At 34.2% G+C, this 23,994-nt stretch overlaps 2 protein-coding genes across 2 annotated transcripts; one reads left to right on the top strand and one right to left on the bottom strand.

The window, feature by feature from the left end:
- LOC109713611 (oxidation resistance protein 1) lies at positions 1,035 to 6,092 on the top strand. Its single transcript, XM_020237758.1, has 8 exons — positions 1,035 to 1,289; positions 2,483 to 2,952; positions 3,038 to 3,110; positions 3,264 to 3,344; positions 3,459 to 3,522; positions 3,998 to 4,085; positions 4,226 to 4,310; positions 5,527 to 6,092. Exons 1-8 carry the CDS (start codon positions 1,173 to 1,175, stop codon positions 5,563 to 5,565), a joined length of 1,017 nt encoding a protein of 338 aa, XP_020093347.1. The 5' UTR covers positions 1,035 to 1,172; the 3' UTR covers positions 5,566 to 6,092.
- LOC109714196 (pre-mRNA-processing factor 19-like) lies at positions 7,640 to 18,436 on the bottom strand. Its single transcript, XM_020238691.1, has 18 exons — positions 18,338 to 18,436; positions 18,158 to 18,243; positions 17,930 to 18,001; positions 16,868 to 16,930; positions 16,629 to 16,715; positions 15,762 to 15,909; positions 15,533 to 15,651; positions 14,381 to 14,497; positions 13,251 to 13,346; positions 13,096 to 13,155; positions 11,544 to 11,618; positions 9,523 to 9,627; positions 9,322 to 9,438; positions 9,168 to 9,245; positions 8,992 to 9,088; positions 8,677 to 8,728; positions 8,373 to 8,443; positions 7,640 to 8,242 (listed from the first exon to the last, which is right to left on the bottom strand). The coding sequence occupies exons 1-18, from the start codon at positions 18,348 to 18,350 to the stop codon at positions 8,115 to 8,117; spliced, it is 1,584 nt and encodes a 527-aa protein (XP_020094280.1). The 5' UTR covers positions 18,351 to 18,436; the 3' UTR covers positions 7,640 to 8,114.

The raw sequence follows: 23,994 nt of genomic DNA, 5'->3' as shown, positions 1-23,994 counted from the left end.
TAATTAAAAAATAGATTTTTGTCATAAAAACTTATTTAAATTTATATTTGGTACTAGAGACGTCAACATCACATGAATAATCGATATCACATGAATAATTAACGTTACGAATTTGAATCTAATTGTTGTAAATATTTAAATATTAGAAATTAAATAAAAGTAAGTAAGTAGAGATTAGAAAATGTTGCAAACTAATTCCCCAAAATTGCTATTTTTTAAATTAAGTTAAATCTATTATAAAGAATTTTTTGTGATGATCCAGCGCACTATATTTAATTAAATTATTAAGATCAAATCAAAACCTACCCAAGTGACCATTTGAAACGTCACAAACTATTACTCACTTTTGATGTTAGAGATTTATTTGAGTTTAAATTATCAATTCAAAATATTTAATCAAAAATTATTTAGCCGTTATTTTTTTATCTAATTTAAAATAAGAGAAAACTAGTAACACCATATTCTCCATTGCTTAGGACCAAACATCACTTTCTTTTATACTTTTTTGACCAAGAATAACTTTGATTTATACTTTTCAGTTATTTCTTTATACCTTTCCACGTTCAAACGTTGAAGTATCCAAATTTAGGAAAGACTCACACGTAAGGCTATTATATTCTCGATTCCTCACACTTTTTAATATTTAATTAACAAATATTAGAGTAAATTACATGATTGGTCCTCAAACTATGACGACAATGCCACTTTAACCTTCAAACTTTAATTTATCTTAATTTTTTAATTCAAAATTTTAGAATTATTATAATTAAATTCTATAATCTAATATAATTATGTTACAATTAATGTTAATATTTTATCAACTAAATTAGGTTGAAAAAATTAAATATAATTATTTTAAAAATTCGAACTTAAAATTTAAGGACTAAAATTGTACAAAGCGTATATTTTGAGGGCCAAACAGGGAATTTAGGCAAAATAATAAAAAAAAAATAATAGTTGCCCTTTTTAGGGGCATTTTCGTCAAATCACAAATCGTCGCCGTTCCCTGCGTATATATATATATAAAACATAAAACGCACGCGATTCATTTCATTTCCGCGTCGCGGAGAGAACGCATCACCACCGACTCCCTCTCGACTCCTCCTCAACCGCTCCCTCTCTCGCGTTCCCCCTTCGAGATCTAGGGTTAGGGTTAGGGTTTCGAGTTGGTGATGCTCTCATGGAAGGAGAAGGTGGCGGAGAAGCTGTCCCGCCTCCTCGCGGACTCGCCCTCGTCCCCCTCCTCGCCGCACGTTGCTGGCTCCCCCGTCGCACCTCCCGAATCGCAGGTAATGCCGCTCGATTCCTCGCTCGTCACGCCGGTTTGATGTTGTGAACGCGTTTGATCTCTTCTTGGATTCGTGCGCGCGTCGGATCTGATGGGGGATTTGCCTTATTTTGGGTTTTGATACCTTGATTGTTGGGTTTCTTGCATGGCAAGGAATTGAGATCGTTGCTTTCTGCGTCGGTTAGAATCTTCTAAATTCTGGTGGTTAATGTCGGATCTTGAGAGTGAGAAGATGAAAACCGACTCGGGAATATACTTTTCCTCCTTTTTTTCCTGATTAGAAGATCAGATTGAGCCTTTTGATCTACTTTTATGATAAAGTAATCCTGTAAAATGTTTAATAAAGTTTTGGATCTTATTCGAAGGGTAAAAGAGGGTAAGAAGGCAGAAAATGCCATTACGCTTCGGAAAGAGGTGGATAAATTTGAATAGTTTTTGTAACATCATAGGGGAATAGAAAAACTATGAAAAAGATCACAAGATTTGTTTATATCTATGTTCGAATGTGCCATAAAGTTTCGCATCTCATCAGTTGTACCTCTTTGTCAAATTCATTCAAGTCTTCTTGATTTAACAATTAAATTTTAGCTGGTTTTGCCCGAATAGACTTACAAAATGGAGAAATGGCAAATTTTCCCGCTGCTCTAAATTTTATATTTTCCCCTTTGAATGTTGAAAAGTACATTTATCTGTCAATTTTTAATATTCGATTGCGTATGGGGCTTTTACCTCTGGAGATAGTAGGACCTAAAAGATGACTATTGAATATGGTTAATTAAGCAAGGATTGCCCTACTTTACCGTTATTTATAGGGATTCTTAAATTGACACCCCTTCATGTCTTGTAGAAATAGATAGAGTTGAATAGCCATGTAGTGACGCTAATAACTTCAGGATCATGATAATTTTGACCCTTTATGGGTTATGCATGACAGTTGGTAAATAGGGAATTAGGGTGTTTTGGATGGATGAATTGTCGGTATAGGGTTCTTTTGACAGCCCTATGCTACATGCATTTTCTGATGGGGCTTTTTTATTTCTGTTAGTTATTTCGTGTATGATGGTACATTCTTTCTCAAATAGTGTTGTGACACTCCTTGATGTTACGTACTAAAGAGTTTGTCTTGATTTGGGGATCCTCTTCTTCATACTTAATAGAAGAAATCACAAATATAATGTGGTTTTATTTTTGCAGGAAAAACCCTTTTCTTCCGAAGAATTTAATTCGACCAAGAAATCATCTTTCTCTTCATACTATTTACCTTTTCTAGTTGCTTCAAACTCTGGAGATGGTGACCACAACGTTGGTTCACCTTCGCTTTCACAAGACAGAACACAATTTCCTCTTCAATCACTTCATGAAAGATGGCAAACAAGTAATTTGACATGGAAATATAGACCACCTGGATGCAGAGAGGAATGCGGAACGGAAAGTGAGAGTGATGACTCGATTGATATTTCTAGTGAAAATCGGAACCATGACTGCAATAGGAGAAATGTAAATGGCTCAAATGGATGGGAAGAGCCATCGACCTCGCACACCTCTGACGACTTTCATCATTATCTGACAGAAAAGTCCACTTTTATGTCTGGAGAGCTTTTTGAGTTTTTCCAATCATCTCTTCCTAATATTGTGAAGGGGTGTCAATGGGTTTTATTGTACAGGTAATTTGTTATTAATTTGGGTGTTAACAAAGATATTTTGTTTGTTCGGTTCTGGTTCATATTGTTCATTGTTATTGAAGGGCAGTACTTGGAAACATGGGATATCACTTCGAACCCTTCTTCGCAAGAGTCTTGCTCTTCAGGGCCCATGTTTATTAGTAAGTATATAATATTATTGTTTCCATGCCCAAACAGTTCTTTCATTTTGAAGTTCTTGTTAGAAGGCCCCGTGTATTATTTTGTTCTACAGCTAGAGATACTGTTTTACTTGAAGTGAAAGAACACTATAACATTTGTTTTGTGCTACCCAGATTGTCGGAGATGTGCAAGGTGCTGTATTTGGTGGTCTGTTAGATGCTCCTTTAAAGCCTATGGCAAAAAGAAAATATCAAGTGAGTCTTATAACATCGAACCATCAAATTTAATATCTAGTTTAAAATTCCCTGCCTTTTCAGATTGCTTTTCTGTTTGAGAAATTTGATGTCACTATGTTCTTTGTGGACAAGGGTACAAATCAAACATTCGTATTTACTACATTATATGGAGAACCAAGGCTTTTCAGAGCAACTGGTAAGCATCTTATGGAATGCACCCCAAAGCTGTTGCCTTAGTTCAATGTAGACAGCTCCTTTTAAGGTTAGAAAAAGCATGATAAATTTTTAGAACAAATTATCTATTAGATGGAGCAAGTAGGGCTTTGTATGGAAACTTTAATGACTGAAGCTAAAATGGATCCTAGTCATTTAATATCTGCATGTGATTTTCTATTTGTTAGAGGATGAATGATATAGATATGATATTAGCCAATTCCCAATTCATAGCAGATCCTTTTAACTTTCACGGACAATTAATATATGCCTCTTGTTTTAAAGAGAGACTTAAGTGTGGTTCAAACTCTGGATTGACCTAAGCCAGTATTGTCTAATTATGATGCATGAGTACCATTAAGTAACATAAGTTTGCTTTGCCTAAGAAATGAACGTTGATAGGATCTTGTTGTGCGAAATACCCTTCTTCTAATTTTCTTGTTTGATATACTGCATAGGTGCAAACAGGTACTATTACTTGTGCTTGAATGATGTGTTAGCATTCGGTGGGGGTGGAAGCTTCGCTCTGTGCCTTGATGAAGATCTGTGAGTGTTCTGTTGTGATTATTTATATAGATATATGCGTGTTGTGTGTGTGTGTGTCTTCATTTTTGTGTTTCTTATCTTTCATTTAATAGGTATTGAAACACGTAACTTAAACCTCTCTTATTTTCTTCATTGACTAGGCTTAATGGAAGTAGTGGCCCATGTGAAACCTTTGGGAACTTATGCCTGGCTCATAGTCCAGAATTTGAGTTAAAGAATGTTGAGGTATGAGTTCTGACCAGTCAAGTATAGTTCCGCATTATGTTACTCCAAAAGATATTCTTAGAGATCCTTATCGCGTATAAATTTTTGGCAAACTAATTTTCACTTTTGGTACATGTTCTTATGTTGCTCTAGTTTGGTTGTTATTACATCTAAGTGGTGCAAGACAAATTTAGGGTTTGCCTACTCTCGTCAAGCACAAATAAATTTAGGTCAGCTTAGGATGTTATAATTGAAAAGCAAGAAATTAAGGTTGGAGATGATAAATTACCTTAAGATGTGTATTAAGGAAGGAGAGAATGATAGGAGGAAGAGGGCACCTCCGAATTGTGAGGAAGAGATCAAAGAGACAAATTGCTGTAAAAAAACTCTCCTATGATTGCAAAGACCTAGGTTACATTTATCGCCGTGAAAAAAAAAATTTATAGTCTAAAACAAATCCCATGATTTTAGGGATTTTCTAACCTGAACGTATCTAAAAAAAGTTCTAAACTATATCCCTAACTTTTAGAAATTTATTAGACATGAAAAATCCTAAAAATCTATTAAATTTTACTAAAATTTAATAACAAAAATTCGAAAATTAGAAAAAAAAAAAAGAATCTAAAAGATTTTCTCGCTGTCAGAAACCACTATTTAGGTTTTGATAGAACCTATTTAAATAGGTCTTTCACTTTAGAACATCAGCCTAGTCTTACCGTATAAGGCCACATCTGACCCATATATCGATCCGTTATGCAATTTCTTTTCTTTTATTGTACTTTGTTATCTTTTTGATAAATGAAAAGATCGAAGCTAGTTATATTCTTCAAAAAACTGGCACAAACATTGGTTTATTGTGTCAAAGTTCTGTTCACTCAAACCCTATTATCATAATTCAATTTCATGGTCCTATTATCAAAATTTACTTCCCCCTATATATATATATACCTTGATATTTAAGAATTTTAGAGAATTTCCTAATTGAGAGTTGGAACAGTTGAAAACTTTGAAACTGTTAAAAGTTGAAAATTTAGAGCCGTGGGCCTCGATAAAAAACTGATATGTGGAACTAAGATAAACAAGTTTGTGTTGAACTTCATCATTTCTCGGGAGGTGCCATGCTCTTAAAAGGCCCCGCCACATTATACATCTTGTTGTTTTTGTTTCTTTGCGCAACAGTTTTCTTGACGACGAAAAATGTGTTTTGTACGTGCCTGAGCCATTTGTGTTCTTGCAGCTATGGGGTTTCACTCATCTGCCGCGCCATCTGACGTAACCGCAAGGGAGACGGTACCACTGTTGTTGTATATCAATATATATATCTATCCATCTGTTTGTTCATTCTTTACCTTATTCTTTCCGCATAGCTATTTTTTAGTCCATTGCCCATTGATTTAAATGGTACTGTTTTGTTTACATTTCTGAAAGATTCACCGCTCTAATCATATATCTATGATTGAGAGCGAAGGAGAAAAATGCACACCTTTGTGCCCATTCATCTCTATTTATTTCTTTTTGATGCTGATTACATTATTCTTACTACCTATTTGCTTCTACGTTGTTTAGACTAGGGCTCTTTGTACCAGTCCTTTATGGGAGCTTGATTTGTACGCCTCGTTGCTGAGTCGCTCCAACTGGGACTGGAGCTTCATTTGGGGCTGTAGGTGAGAAAGTAGTAGGATGAGAATATATCTTATTTATTTTCGCACATAATACCACATTTCGTATAATATTTTTCTACAGTTTTATTGAAAAATAGAGAACGTTTTGTCTACTAACGGTGGATGGGCTTTTAAGACAAAACAGACGCTTTACATGATGAAAGCATATTTTAAGATTTGCTTGCATTGTACGCAGGAAAATGATACGAAATTAACGCATTGATTTTGTTTCACTTGTGATATTAGCGGCCCAGCAAGTGCACGGATATAACTAATTTATTTTAAAAAAATTTAAATTATTTTTATTAGTTACGATTATATTACTGTCTAGGAGTTAAGTTGGAGAGATTACTTTTGTGTTTAAAGACAATTGATACATTAATATAAGGGTTAATTTTAGCAGTGTCCTTCCATCACAAATTACATAAAAACTCTCTAAAAGTTGTCAATATCAAATGTATCCTACAAATTTAGTAATATGGTAAACGATTCATATTACTAATATTTTACTTAAAATGTGTTTAAATACAATATATATGTTTTACCCATCCTATCCTTTTAGTTGTTATAATATATGTTATGATAACGATGGTCCCTGACGCAAGTGGTAAAGTATTTGATGGTTGGCGTCTGAGATTCTAAGTTCCTCTTTTATATATATATATATATATATATATATATATATAGAGAGAGAGAGAAAGAGAGAGAGATATAGGTTGGTATACTATCGGTAGCATAAAGACTTTCGTACTACCAAGTTATTTTCAATGTTGCGGTTTTCAAATCGACGATCAGTTCCGTTAAACTTAATCTACACTATTAAAAGTATTTGGAAATTAAATTTCATAATTTTTCGACATCATTTGACTAGTAATTAAAAGGTCTCAAAATTGACAATTTTAATGATAGATGCGATGCGTTTGTAAATTTAACAGTACAAAATAGTTTAAATTTGATAAAATTTTTATAGAAAATTTTTTTCACTGTATCTCTGATCTTAAATTCATTTTTTTTATCATTATTTTTTATGAAATTTTTATTTTCAACCATTCATTTTTAGACTAATCGTTTGATAGATAAATGATATCAAAAAATTATGAAATTTAATTTTCAAATACTTTCGATAGTGTAGAAAGTCTAACGGACCGATCGTCGATTTGGTAGCCGCATCATTGAAAATAACTTGATAGCACGGAGATCTTCGTGCTACCGATAGTATATCAGTCTATATATATATATATATATATATATATATATATATATATGCANAATAGTTTAAATATAAGATTTGAAATGTTAAAATAATTTATTTACATGTTAACAATAAATTATTTTAATTAAAAACATTTTAAGTACTTAATAGTTAGATTAAAAAACATAAGAATCTATAGATAGTTAATAAATATTTGTTTAGTAGAATAATATAATAATTTATAATTAATAATCATGAATGCAAAGTTTATTAACCTATAGTTAATAAACTAAAATACAATTAAGTGTCATTACTAACATAATTTGAAACCGTTGAAACCGTGTTGTGTGTGGAATTGTGATGCATTTAGAAACAATACTTTTAAATACTTAGAAGCATAAAATTACCTAAGACTTACTGTGCCAACAATAACATCAAATGATTTCAATATCTTACAGTGTGGATGGTGGATGGCCCTTCCCACATCAACATCACACTATCAGCCTCAACCAGACCTGTAAAACTCAAAATACAGAAATGCATCCGTTACACTCCATTAAAAGTGGATGTTCACCGAAAGATGGATGATGGAAATAACAAACACAAGGTTGCTTTACACTCCCCACATGATCTTTCACCGAGACGCATCCAGTAACTCTACTTGATGGAAGTTGATACAAATACTTGTTCTAAACTCAGGTGTAAGAATAATCAAAGTTCCACGAGCCTTCTGAAGGAAAAAAAGAAAAAAAAAAAAAAGAAAAACTTACCTGATTAGTTAGTTATCAGCCAAAACTACAATACACAGTAATGTTTTACAACATTCGTTCCCGCCTCTTAACTCTCCCCTCCTTAATTCCACAAAGAGGATTCATGTTTGGGTTTCGACCTTTTATGCGGCATAAAGAATCTTCAAAGAGCAACCACGGATGCAAAATATCCTGAGAAATTGTCTATGCAGTTAAGGATTCTTCAGTGGTCTGATGATTTGGCTTCCTCTGCTTCATCTCCGGGGAGTCCAAAGATTCGAAGATTTCGGTCCATTGAACCGACCGCCATGTACTTGGCATCTGCTCCGAACTTCACACTTGTCACTTTTCCTGACCACAGAGAACAATCATTGGTGAAAAAAAAAAAAATGGAAAGAAATAGTATAAAAATATGGTCCAAAATGGACACAAGGAAAAATAGTTAAGCGTTTTGCCTAAAAGCAGACAATAACTTTCCAACCTGTGCCTGATAGATCTGGGAATGTCTTGATAAGATTCCATTCCATCTTCACATTGGCAACTTGATAGACCCTACAAGTAACATAACAATCACACTAGCACCTTCAGATACATTAGTCAGATGTAAAAATGATGTCGATGGAAATTGTATTAGCTTCCAAGAAGAGTGCCACAGCGACAGATCCAAACTACTTGATCTAATTCTAAATAGCAGCCTTCGAAAGAAATAATTTCGTGTTCCAATATGAACGTCTAAAAACAACTGCATCTCATTTATGTTACAAGAACAAGGAGGAAAGTATCACCTTATATCAGAACCTGCTATTGCGAGATAGCTTCCACTGGAGTCGAACTCAACTGCAATAGAAACGACAATGCACATGCATCATCATAAAATAGAGCAATTCATAATGTACTATGACAAGAATAGAAATTTTCTCTAAATGATTCAATTCACACGGCAACGGTGTTCCAATTTTGTTTCACAATCAAAGTAACTTATAAACTGTTGCAATAGAAAGAAAATATTTTTCTCAGAGAATTTTCTATGCAAGTACACAACTGAAGAATACTGCAGAGCAGAAATAAACATAGACGAGACCAAATTATCATATTCATACCAGAGTTTGTTGGAGTATTTGAATCATAAGGAGAGAAGGATCTGAAATTTCTCAATTTACGAAGATCCCAAAGCTTGACACCATCAGTAGCCGCAGTCTGGCCAGTAGTAATGTATGTAAGCTATAAGAACAAGCCAATATTCTATTAAATTTTTGTACTTAATATATGTGCATACCGCAAGGAAATAACCATTTTCAGAAAATGAAATGGCCGTGACTGGTCCAACATGTCCGTCAAACTTTGCAACATTAGACTGCAAAATATAAAATCTCATTTAGCAGAGTTAGAAGAAAAGCTAAAATGTGCATGGCGAATATAATTGCTAATACCTGAGATTTGACATCCCAAATCCTAACAAGGGCTTCAGAAGTGCCAGTTCCAAGAATAAGACCATCAGGATGGAAGGAAGCTGACATGTAACCTTCTTCTCCTGAAGCCTCCCCAACCTGCGCATATTTTTTTCTCAGTAATCATTTAGAGAGAGAAACAGACAGAGACAGAGAGAGAGGGAGAGAGCAAACTAGAGAGACCTGGGTGAGGCATGATCCAGTGGTAAGATCGTAGAAACACCACGTGTTATCCATCGAAGCAGACACGAAGTATTTATTCGTAGCATGGACAGTGACAGCATGAACCTGATTGTATTTTGAAAGATTATCGCTCTCAATTGACAACAGTTGAGATTTCTAATGCTTTGCAAATCAAATCACAGGCAAAATGAGCTCGCACAGGGGCCGATCATTGTGGTGCTTCAGTTTAAAGTGACAAAAGCATGAGGTGAAAACAATAAAAATTGCTCATGTTTGTAAACATCTGACTTAGATATAGATCTTCATTCATATTACTGCCTCTACACTAACACGGAAAAAAAAAAAAAGAAAACAGGAAATGATGGATAAAGATGTTAAACATCAAGATCAACTTTAAAAAAAAAGCATCAAGTACATAGCTCAAGATGACAGAATCAAAAAAAAAAGAGAAATTAAAAAAAGAGGAAAATCAGGGAGATATTGTCATCATTGAAAAGAGTCTAGGAGAACTGAGCCCAGGAAAACCTATGTTTTAAAATTCAGGGGAGCAAAACTTAAACATCAACACAAATGTTACATACACACTAACAAGAAGGCGATTGTACATGTCTTCAGTAAATTGAGTGTGCAGGAACGTAAAATGGTCTTGATATAATTAGTGACATTAAGCTTTATACAATGCAGCACACCAAGAAGGTGAAAGAAATTAAAATATATATATATATATATATATATATATATATATATATAGAACTAGGCTGGAATCCTATTAATAGCACAAATGACTTGGTGCTATTAAGTTTTCTACCCTTGGATTAAAAAATATGTGGTTAGGATGATGTGGGCCCCCTAGGGTTGAGTGGGTGGTTAGTTGAACAGTATAATCGAACGGTTAAAAATAATAAAAGAGGTAAATCTAACGGCAGAAAACTTGATAACACCAAATGCCTCGTGCTATCGATAGTATCCCAACCGGACTCTATATATATGAAAGAGAGAGAGAGAGTCCGGCTACTATACTCTTATGAGTACGATCACCCCGTACTCATAAGTTATTTTTGATGATAGAGCTTCCGAATCGATGCTCCACACCGTTAAACATTATCTAGAGCATTTAAAACGGCTAGAAATCAAATTTTATAATTTTTTGACATCATTTATCTTACGATCAAAAGGTCACAAAATTGACAACTTTTAACGACCGGTATGGAATATTTGCTAGTTTAACGGTGTAAAATAATCAAAATCGGTTGAATTTTTTATAGAAAATTCTATTCACTATATAGATAAAGATCAATAACTCTGATCTTAAATTGAAGGATCCAAACATCCATTTTTAAGACGCCGTTCGATTTTGACCGTTCATTTTATACCCGCTTGATGAACTTTATTATGATTCTGAAAAATTACGAAATTTATTTTCTAGAAGTTTCAAATACTCTAGATCATATTTAACGGAGTGAATCGTTGATTCGGAAGCTCCATCATTGAAAACAACTTATGAGTATGAAGGACTCTATACTCATAAGAGTATAGTAGCCCTAGCCTCTATATATATATATATATATATATGAGTTGGACTGGGCTACTATTAGTAGCAAAATCCCATTGTTGCTACCAGTTTTTTAGCCTTTGGATCAACTCTTTTCATCATTTCTAACCATTGGATTAAATACTATAACCCAGTAGGGACCACTCAACCCTAGGAGGACCACTCAACTCTAACTGACTAATATCATCCTAACCCTACAATTTTTCATCCAAGGGCTAAAAACTTGATAGCAAAAAGAGGGTTTTACTATTAATAGTATTCCAGTCTAATTCTATATATATATATATATATATATATATATATATATGACAGTAGGTTACCAAACAACATGTTACTATTTGCAAGTAGCTTTACACCAATATTGTCAGTTTCTTGATAAATGCGTGATGCAAAAATTGATTAGAGGACCAAGAGAAAAGTCACTGCAACATGATATATCATGGCAAAAACAAAGTTGACTCATGCTTACCTCAGCAGTATGGTCCTTCAATATGTGGCAGCAACTATAGTTCCCATCCTCAGACCCTTGCCAAACTCGAACAGTCTGCAGTAGGCCACACAAGCAAAACAGTTATTAGTCAAAAAACAGATATCACTGCTGTTATCTCTTTCTGAAACTTCATATGCAATGATTGTTTCTATTTGTGCTCTAAAGAGAATAAATTGCCGACATGAGATACCATTGACAGAACTTCTTTGAGATTCACATTTTATAGCACAAATTATAGAAGTAACCCCTTTTACCGTTGTACTCTCGGTCTCCTGTATTCTGAATATCCTTCTTTAAAGCAGAAACTTGTTGAATTGATAATAGGTGCTCTCCAAGACTCCCAAGTTAACTAAGACGAGTGTTCATCAAAAAGATGACTCTTGATCAACTTAACAGAAAATGTTTAACTGGTCAATGGAACATCGATTGCTTAAAATAGACTATAACAGCTAGAAATTATCAGCAAGTCACTGGTGACTCGGTTGAACACAACCAACTCAGTTGAGGTTGGTAGAGTAGCACAATCCAAAAAGAAAATCAGACTCATGACCATGAATATGACCTCTTAACTACCAGTGCAACTTTACCACTGCAAAGTTTCAGCAATATCAGTGCAACTTTTCCATTTTAAAACCAACCTACGTTTAAAACCTCTCTGAAAAACCTTTATTTTAAAACACTCATTTTTTTACATAGAACAAGCATTATCAATAAAACTAACAAGACAACACTTCCCTTCCAGCCGTCTCTTTCACCAATCAAATAACAAAAGAAAAGGTACAAAAGAAAAGGATGAAATGAATGAGAATGCCAAAACGTATTAACAAATTACAAATGTATATTTAATAAATCTCATATCTATTGCAAAATCATTAGTATTTTAGGCTAAAAATTTATCCTCTATAAGCGACTTCTATTAGTCAGGTTCTAGGCTTTTAGCTTATTAATGCATCTCGATAGAAATATGTCAATTCAACTGATGCATAAAAGGTACATCCAACTCCTGATGCAAGAGCAAAGAATGCCAAAGGGTCTTATTTCCAGACGAAGTAAATAATCTGATGAGAATTTCCAACTATTATCTACCTTTAAATCTTGCTCCCTATACACTAATTGGCGAAATAAGTGAAAATTTAGTAATTTAAACATCCAGGTCGAGTAGTTGATTGCTTAATTATTGTCAAGCAGGTTTTTGAATCAACCGCACTAGAAAGTATTAATGTAAATGGATTCCTAGAACTGCAGTCAGCCAGGTCTTTAAAAGTACAGGATTTGCATATAGCTACTTCACAACAGAAAAGAAACAGTAGTTATCTTCGGAGAAACAAATCACTATAATAAGAGCTAACATTAAACTTCCAATACAGAATCTATAATCAATAATCTTGTCATCAACAATTTATATTCTAGAACCAATTTGGACAACACAAATATACTAATGAATGTCGAATCCTAAGATAGCAGAAGGGGTAATATATATTGAGAAATTTCTTAGTTATTCCAAAGAAAATTTCTCACTAAAATAACAAACCTTATCTGCTGATCCAGTAATAAATAGCTCATCCCGTGGTACAAATTTCACACTTGTAATCTACAATAATCAGAAAGGCAAAATATTCTATCAGAAAGAAAGAATAACAAGATTCGACTAGTAATCCCATGAGAAAGCAAGTTTGAAGGGAAGACCTTCTTTGAGTGACCAGTGAGTGTGCATAGGATCTGACCAGAGGACCTGTCAAAAAGCACAGCATTTGTATCGATGCCGCCAGTTGCTATTACATCCTGTCCGTCATCCAGGAAAATTAAAACAAAATATATAGTCTCCAATAAATATATAAAAAAAATTATATTAATGGCTCTTCACAAAAACTGACGTAGATACAAGAATGCACTTCTATTCATAAACTACGAGTGCTTAAGAAGTGATAGAGTTAAGGTGGAAAAACAAGTAACCAATCAATCTTCCTGAATCGAATTTGCACAAATAACGGATGTATGCATAGCATGCAACACTGGCACTTCTAAAAAGTAAATACTAAGGAGGTTTACACTCTTTAATTGCCAATCAGCTTGTAAAAGCAAGCTCCTAATTAATTAATAATCACCAATAATAATTGCCATAAAAGTGAATGTTGTGTTCTTCTCTTACTTGATTAAAATGGCAACGAGATGGACATTTAAGAAGCATAATCTTTTGATCTAAACGAAGAAACTAAAAGGGATGGCGCAATATAGAGACTAACAAAACAATTGTAAAATTTAATGGTTTAGGTCCAAAAAGAAAATTTTGCTATGATTTACTCAGCTGAAACGAACGAGTGTAAACAAACTATCAAATAATGTGGCATCACATCAACCCAGTCCCCAGTTTGATGAAATGAATATGAAGCTGATTCCTAATAATCCCTTTAACAAGAACTAATTGTATCATAATATATCCAAATTGGACTTGGGGAAAAATTGGAGAACTTTCGATTGTTTTCCTAAAAAATGGGTTCATCAGCATTCATTATATGAAGCTCCTCTTTAGAGTCTGTATGGTCAAATAGCAAATGTCACATGAGGAAAGTTGGCTCCCTATAATATTAACAAACATCCTAATAAATTGTTCCATAAATTTCAGTTCTGGTTTAGTCTCAATCGCTTTGTTCAGACAATGATAGAATTGTTTGGAGCACATTTTCCACTCTAGAAAACATGTCTTAGCGCATGTATAGGTGCATCATAATTTTTCTGTTTCATTCATAAGGATAAAGTATAGATTAAAAAGCAGGGGGGGAAATATATATATAACAGTAATTTTCAAGTGTACAAACCTTTAAAGGATGGATATCCACAGATAAAATGCCTGGCTTGTTAGTCTTGTGAAGGGGATGACTAGAGATCTGAGTATATCTCTCAATTGCATCAATGGGTGCTAATGTTGGTGGGATCTATAGCAAAGTGGCAAAAAAAAGCATCGTGTCATGACAATGTAAATAAACATATAATCTATCATATTATACCCTCACAGTTAGGGGTGAGCACTATCCAGTTTAAACTATTACCAAACCGAGCTGAGTCAATTTGGTTTATCTGATTCAATATGAGTAAAATAAATAAAAAAAGTGACATAATCCAAAGCCATTGCCTTCCTATCAAACAAAATAGCTGAGGAAAAAAAAAATCACATGAACTTCAGTTTAATTGAAAGCCATTTTCAACTGAAAATCACAAAGGGGCAAGCAAACAAGCCCTTAGGGGGGGAAAAAGGGTCAAAGACCGAACAGAACAGAATGATGCTCACCACTACTGATCAGTTACAAAAAGTGTGGTCACACTAATTCACTAGCAGTATATACTAGGTCAGACTACTGCCACCAAAAACAAAAGTTACCACTAGACTTCTGAACATGCAGTGCACCTGTAGCTAACCGACTAAGATTTTGGAGATGTCTAATGAAGTCTGCTGGCCTATGAGACCAAGGGCTCAAAGAAGAGATTTTGTATGTGTATCCTTCCTCATCTTTTCCCAAATTATGATTTTAAAAGGGCCTATTTGACCCGGTTGGAGCTCTGCAAAAGTCAGTCTTCATAGAGCCGTTCGAAGCAGCACTAATAGCCTTTATTAAAATCTGCTCTCTAACACTTCACAATCTAGCATTAGCAAAAGCTTCAAGTTGAAGACACTCTTGTGGCCAAAAAACAGATTTTACCTTCCAAACTATTTGTTTGCTTATTTCTAAGGACTTTTGCTTACTGAAGTAGAGAGGTCGAAAAGCCTGACATTCATGCACTAAATGTCAAGTTATAACACAAAATATGATTAGTCACAAGACTCGACCTATATTTTAATTGAGTTTCTTAGCATAAACAGTAAGCATGTCGCTATCTTTGCTACATTTAATTCTAATATAAACCAGCTATTAATGAAAGTAAGAGCCCTTAACTTCATCTGCAGTGAAATACATGGGTAATAGATCAAGTACCTGCCGCTTCTTGCGTTGCCCTGAGAGGACAGCGTTACACTCTGTAAGTTCAGCAATCATAACAGGATTAATACCAGGACGAATCTTCTTCCCATCAGGACCCAATTCATCTTGAGCAGCTGCAAATACAAAAGGGAAAAAACAAAAAAAAGGGGAAAAACTTGAGAAACTAAATCCAAATTATTGTATCATTGAAAAGTTTGGTTAAACTGCTTCAAAAAGTAGGAACCTCTTTTTCCATTGGCAAGAGCACTGGCATTAGCAGCTGCATCAGAAGCTGTTGGATAAGCAATCTGCCTCTCAGCCTGAGTCAACAGCAGTCTGGCCTCATCCCTTTCCTTCTTCAATCTTGCTATGACACGGCATGCGGCATCATGCTGGAAAACAGTATAACTATTTAATGTAGCAATAATTATCTGAGGTACTTCTTCACAATACAATAAATAAAACTACTATAATAAGCAATCATCAAATATCTCTCATATGTAATTGAGGACATTCATGAACCTTAAGCAAAACTTCTTTTACTGTATCCACAAGACCATTTAAATGAGGCTCATCTGTTCCTCCGCAAAGTAGTAGGGAAGTTGGGGAAGCTAATGTCAATACACTCAAAGATAATCATACAAATTTCAGAAGTAACAAATAAAGCCTGAATTCATGGGCAATACATATAATAAAATGGACTATCTAATAATTACAGTCGAATCCACCAAACAGAGAAAGGTCCAAAGAAGCCGAGAAAGTAGACAAAAAATATTTGCTTTTATCTAAAGGAAATCAATCCCAGGACAATCATCGACAACTTGCAATACATTACAAGCCTGCTAGATGCTCGTGATTGCTAGTGTGCTATTAAAAAAATGACAGAATCATACAGAATAAGAATGGAAAAGAAAGAAATTTTACAAATGAGCCTATCAGATCAGGGAAATACATCTTAGTTTCTCAGGTATCCAATGCTAGCAGGCAAAAAATAGGAAAGGGCTGAACTAACATCCCAAAATAATAATTACCAGTTGGCACCATACAGATTTAACAAACGGTTGAAATTTGGAATCATGTTCAAGAACTACAGAAAAAATTTGACAAATACCTGGTATAAAGCATGGCTAAGTTCCTGCCTTGCCGTATGCAATTGCTGCTCCAATGCGAAATTAGACAGCATGAGAGCATCCCACTCCTGCAAAGAATGGAAGAAATGAGAAATATCTCAAGTGATACAAATGTGAAAATCAATGAGCAGATAGCAAAACAAGTTGAAATTAAGTGAAAAACAATAGGATCATTTTTCTGATGAATAAACTAGCAAAAAAAGAGCTTAAAGATGCCTACATTTTGAAACATTCCAAGTAGACCCGGGATGCTTGCAGCCTGTAATGGTCTGGGTTTCACCACCTACACAGAGAAAACACACTATGAGTTTTATATGCAACACTAACTCTTTGCAGCACGGTTCAATGAAAAAAGTATGTTTGTTTCCACTATCCTAGAAATCAACAAAGAGATTCTGAGTTCCAACTTCAGTACATATTCAACCTCAAAGTCTTAGGGATAAGGATAAGGACAAGTGTTTAACACTCTTCAAATATTTAAAATTCGTAATACAGTAATGCACACCTATATTAATCAAGCACCCCACTGCTGTCAGGCATTTCAATTCTTACTTCAATAAACCTTCTGTTAGTCAAGATATGTACCCTGACATGTTTATTTTTGCTAAAACATTAACTAAAGGACTTGGTTGACAGATAAAATGGCCAATAATATCAGCAGGCATAGGCCTAAATTAGATGAATTTAATGATAAACTACATGAATCAGGAAAGCAAACTATCAGTGGTACAGTGTAAAGATATTATGGCAAGTTTAAATCCTTCTCGTCGAAAGGAAAAGTGGGCATCTCTGTCCAAATGAGAAAGATGCGACATGTAACAAAATTATGATGATACACTCATGCACTGAGTCAAGCATCAAGAAAGTTGGCAAAGAATACTGTCCATTTAACCCTTGAAATTTGTCCGTTTCAATCATCGTCATTTCCACCAACACTACAATTTAAGGTATATTCCTGGCCTTCTTGAACAAATGCCACTGGTCCTAATTACTAGGTAATTATTTCTCCTCCATTAAATTTAACCTTAACTACAAAGTTGTAGTTTTCCACCACACCACAACTATACTAACTGTGTTGCTAAGAGGTGGCAATAGAAGAAGTAAATTATTTCAAGAAAATAAGCCAAGTTATAATCTTCACCAACCTAATTCGGGCACCATTTTCCGCAACAATAAAACTCGCATATTTCAAACTCATCATAATTAGCATAAACAAGAAGTTCCTTTTCATGTTCTAGCTAGTACAATAACCATTCCTATATATAAAAGACATGCATTCCACCTTATTCGTTTTCACCGGCAAGATATCGTCCATCGTGAGCTCCTCCTTCGTAACGGGGCACTTCCCATAGTCCTAAAACCACCAAGGCGTAGAGAAAAGCACAAATTTATCAAGAAGCACACAATTACTTCAAGAAGAAGGCGATATAAAGTAGGGCACAAGAAACGCCCATCAGAAACCCTAGATTTCCGAACCAAAAGTGGGGGAAAGGGCGAGAGGAGATGAAACCTCGATGTGCCGCTCGATCAGCCGCCTCTCGAAGACGAGCCCCGACTTCTTCGAGATAACCGGCTCCTCCGGCACCTCGCCGGAGACTACGACAGAGGAGAGGAGGGGGAGTGAGAAAAGATCGAGAGATAGGGTTCCGGAGAGGAGGAGAGAGGGGAGACAGAGGAGGGAGGAGCTTACTCGCGCAAATCATGGCGATCTCGAGCTAGGGTTTCCGGGCTTCGCCTCCTTCGGCGCGAGAGGAAGCGGGAGAGAGATTGGGAAGAGAGAGAGAGAAAGAAAGGTTTTACCGTCTAGGGTTTATTATGTAGGATATTTTTATTCAGATTAGTCCTTTCTACTTTTTAATTTTCAATTGCATCCCTGATCCCTGCGTATATTCTATTTACGATAAAATCGCTTATTTTTTTAAAAGAAAAAGTAATGCACGTTCAACTAGTAATGTTAATATATTTATTTATATTTATTTACTATTTTGTTTTTCAAACGCTCAGTCAATATTTTACGCATATAATTTCTTTTTTTTTAATTAAATTAAAATTTTTATTCAATCTAATGATAATTTTGTGATAGAATTATTAAATTCCTTCAAATAGCTAATGGAATCGTTAGTTTACGCTTATCTATAACTCAAATTGAAAAAAAAAAATTGAGGGGTCTGAATTAGAAAAAATAAGCTTCAAAAGTGACTATACTTTAGGTGCTTTTTTGAACACTCCTCTCCATAGAATAAATAAATAATTAAATAAAAATTTGGTATTCCATAATTTTTTATTTAAGATATTTCCTAATAATAGGATTAATTGCTATTATTATTATTATTATTATATATACATAAAATGTGGCACCCCCCATATCGGATGAGAATGAAATTATCATTGGGTTTATAAGAGACTTAGACATTAGTAATAATAACTGGGCTTAAGTATTTTGAGCGGTTGGCTAGGCCCAACGAGTTATTATTGCTAGTGGGCTGGGTCGTTACATTTGGCATCAGAGCCGGTTCACCAGCTGGATATGTGTGGCTAGTCTCGTCTGAGTCAGGATCTGGATGACGGGCTAGCGAGACGAGTCTCACATCCATCGCCTGGTGATCTTGGGCTGTGTGTGATTGGACTGACGAGGACGTCAGGGCCTTAACGGGGGGAGTCTAACTGGGCTTAAGTATTTTGGGCGGTTGGCTAGGCCCAACGAATTATTATTGTTAGTGGGCTGGGTCGTTACATAAGATCTGATTATTACCAAATAGTATGTAATTTTCAACCGTTTGAGAGTGTTTTTTATATTTCTCGTTGAAATAAATTTGAACTTGCTAGTACGAGAAAAAATAATTTAGAAAAAAATGTTGTGACATTATGATCAGAATCAATCTGAAATTAATTATGAGAATAATAATTCATTTGTAAATTTTAGCTCAAATTTGTAATTCCAATACATGGGGAAAGAAAAGGACTAGTATTTTTGAACCTGATGTTGACTTTTGAAGGCCTGTTTGGCCCAACGTTTTGTTGGCCTCTGCTGTGAGTAAAAGAACTTTAGAGTGAGGTATTAAGTAGGGCTATCAACGAGCCGAACTCGAGCGACGAACACGAACGAGCTGGACCTGCTCATGTTTGCTTGTTTATTAGACAAGTCAAACATAAGCTGACTTGTTAAAATATTGAGCTGAAAAAAATTAGTTTGTGCTTAGCTTGTTTATTAACGAGTCGAATACAAGCTGGCTCACAAACAGTTTGTTAGATTGTCGGTCCTACCACTTGATGAAAAGTTATATATATATATATATATATTACTATATATTATATACTATATATAATGCAGGGCTGCTGTGCTCTCAGGAGCACGGAGGCCTCCGTGCTCCTGAGCCGTTTTCGATGATGAATTTTTCGAATCGACGATCGGCATCCGTTAGACTTGATCTAGCGCATTTGACATTTCTAGAAAATAATTTTTGCGATTTTTTGACATCATTTGCCCAGTGATCGAAAGGATTCAAAATTCATAATTTTTAATGGTTGATATCTACCGTTTTCAAATTTAACGGTATAGAAGTATTCAAATCAGATGAAATTTTGATACAAAATTCTTTATACTATCTACAACAAAATCAATATTTCTGATCGAAAATTTTAGTGCTATATCACCACTTTTTATAGAATTTTTATTTTCAGCTGTTAAAAATTATTGATTTTGAATCATTTCGATTGTTAGGTAAATGATATTGAAAAATCGCAAAAATTATTTTCTAGAAACTTCAAATACGCTAGATCAAGTTTAACGGAGCCGATCGTCGATTCGGAAACTCCATCATTGAAAATGGCTCAGGAGCATGGAGGCCTCCATGCTACTGAGAGCACAGCAGCCCTGCTCTCTCTCTCTCTCTCTCTCTCTCTATATATATATATATATATATAGGCCATGTAGACTTGGTAAACGGGCGAGTTGGATAACCCGTGGGCGGGTTATTGTACTCGCGGGTTACTTGGGCATGGATAAAATTTACCTGTAAATTTTTGGTAGGCAACATCTTTACCCATACCCGCCGACGGGTGGGCGGGTGGGTATATGGGTTATCCGCAATTTTTTTTTTTGCTCTTATATTTTTTAAATGCAAAACACATCTATATAAGTTTAAAAAGCGTAATATAACCTCATTATTTAAAATATCATAACATACAATAAAAATATTTAAAGTTTTAAAAAGTAAAAATATTTCATAATATAAAAAAACAAGCAATAAGAATTTGTATTAGAGTTTTTATAATGGATAAATAAAAAGTATATATTAATTAAAAAAATATATTTTGTAATTAAAAAATATATGTGCGAGTATTCGTGGGTACCCGCGGGTTACCCAAAATGCCCACTGCTTAATGGGTACCCATCCGTCTTACCCGTAATTTTTTGGGTTGAAAAAGTTGATACTCATACCCGTAAATTTGTGGGTAATTCGCGGGTACCCGTGGATTTGGGTCAAGATTGCCGGGTTTAAGGCTATGGCTACTATACTATTTCAGTATTGGAGCCCTCGTACTCATAAGTTGTTTTCAATGATGAAGCTTCCGAATTGACGATCCACTCCGTTAAATATGATCTAGAGTATTTGAAACTTCTAGAAAATAAATTTCGTAAATTTTCGAAATCATAATAAAGTCCATCAAGTGGGCATAAAATGAATGGTCAAAATCGAACGACACTCTAAAAAAGGATGATCGGATCCTTCAATTCAAGATTGGAGTTATTGATTTTTATCTATGTAGTGAATAGAATTTTCTATCAAAAATTCAATAAATTCCGATTTTTTACACCGTTAAACTATCAAGTATTCCATACCGGCCGTTAAAAATTGTCAAATTTGTTGGCCACCCCCCCTCTTTGATCGTAGGTAAATGATGTTGAAAAATTATAATTTTTTTTTAGAAGTTTTAAATACTATAAATACGTTTAACGGTGTGGATTGTCGATTCGGAAGCTCTATCATCGAAAACAACTTATGAGTACGAGGGCGATCATACTCATAATAGTAAAGTAAGCGGACTATAATATTATATATATAATATATATATATATATAAATATATTATATATATATATATATAATATAAGTTATTGGTGCTTGTAGCTTTTTGGCCATTAGATCAAGGAATGTGCGGTTAGGATGATGTGAGCCCCTTAGGGTTGAGTGAGTGGTTGGTTGAATAGTATGATCTAACGGTTGAAAATAATCAAAGATATAGATCTAACGATAAAAAATTTACAAACACCAAATGCTTGATACTTTTACAAGCACCATAGCCGGACTCATATATATATATATATATATAGTAGAATCTTAATATAATAATTGAAATTCGCAAAATATAAATCTTTTTACATTTAGGTTAGACCTAAAATTCAAAACATAGAAATTTATAATATACATGTAATCGAGCGATAACGAGCCGAACACAAGCAGGCTGACCTCCTGTTCGTGTTCACTTCATTAAGATTTAGATATATATATATATATATATATAAAGCAGCTTATGTTCGGCTCGTTTATTAAACAAGCAATCGATCTTGAGCTCATTTTGAGCCGAACATAAGCTAACTCATGAACATCGAGCTGTCCTAGTGTTAAGTGTTTGTTCTGCCTTATGGCTACGCCTGCGTTTGCAACGCTCGACCTCTAAAAAAAATTTCTTTTTTCTAAAAAAAGTTCTGCGATGCAGCTCGCGGGGCCAAGATCTGCATGACCAGCGCAAAACAAACAAGAATCTTATCATTCAACATGCAGCAATCTTCTTAGATATCATTCAACATGCAGCAATAGCAATCGGACAGATCCAAATTTAGGAGGGCTGAACCAAGCCATGTTATCTTGTCAAAGGATTCGAACATTTTGGGCTCATAAAATATCTCCATTGTGTGCGTAGAGCTAGGCTGGTATACTATCCGTAGCACGGAGGCCAAGTTATTTTTAATAATGCAGCTTTCAAATCGACGATCGGCTCCGTTAGACTTGATCTATATTATTGAAAGTTTTTGGAAACTAAATTTCATAATTTTTTGGCATCATTTACCTATCAAACGAGTAGTCTAAAAATGAATGGCTGAAAATAAAAATTTCATAAAAAATGATGATAAAAAACTTAAATTTAAGATCAGAGATACTGATCTTACTCTAAATAGTAAAATAAAATGTCTAGAAAAATTTTATCAAATTTGAATTATTTTACACCGTTAAATTAACAAACGCATCAAATTTACCATTAAAATTGTCAATTTTGAGATCTTTTGATCATTAGCCAAATGATGTCGAAAAAGTATGAAATTTAGTTTTCAAATACTTTTAATAGTGTAAATCAAATCTAACAGGGCGAATCGTCGATTTGAAAGTCGTATCATTGAAAACAACTTGGTAGCACGGAAACCTCCGTATTATTGATAGTATATCAGCCTAGCTCGTGTGCGTATACATATAAATAATAAATAAGAGCTGACCTGGAGTGCTTTTTGAATAGTACAGGACTTGGTACTTTCAAATTATGTTTGATGATGTGATGTACAAATCAACGATCGATTTGGTTAGATTTGGTATAGAAATTTTTAAAGTATTAAAAAAAATAAATTTTATGATATTTTTAATATCATTTACTAATAATCGAAATGACTCAAAATTAATGAATGAGTATTAAAATTTCACGGTAGCGGTGACACAGTGTTAAAAGTTTAAATCGAACATGTTTATCTTGTTTTAGATAATATAGAAAATTTTCTGGTACAATATTTTTACTGAATTTTGATATTTATATGCTGTTAAATTTGCAAACGAGTTATATCGACCATTAAAATTATTAATCTTGAGCCATTTCGATTATTAGGTAAATGATATTGAAAAGTCACGAAATTTGCTTTCTAAATACTTCAAATACTCTACAGCAAGTCTAACCGACTCGATCGCCGATTCAAAAATTACATAATAAAAAATAACTTGAAAACACAGAGACCTACGCACTTTTAAAAGTATCATACCTGGACTCTATATATAATTACTATCATCTCGCACCGATGTTTTTGGAGAACCTAGTGATTCAACGGAGTCTTTGTAGATCTTTCGCAAATTATCACATTACATTTGATCAGTCCTAATAAACTCTCTGAGATTAAAAAAATAAGGTTCAGTTAAAAATAATATAGTAACTCTAAATTAGAATAATATATAAAACATATATTCTTACATATTTATACAGATTAAAATACTTTTATTCTTATATAAACTATCTCCGACAAAGAAGATTTTTTTCACTACTAGTGTCTTAACACTTTGGACAAATTGATTTGACACTCGATTCTAGT

This window comes from Ananas comosus, linkage group 8 (assembly GCF_001540865.1).
Source record: "Ananas comosus cultivar F153 linkage group 8, ASM154086v1, whole genome shotgun sequence".
NCBI lineage: Eukaryota > Viridiplantae > Streptophyta > Magnoliopsida > Poales > Bromeliaceae > Ananas > Ananas comosus.
The sequence above is the reverse complement of the archived record's forward strand: the minus strand, read 5'-3'. Positions and strand labels throughout refer to the sequence as shown.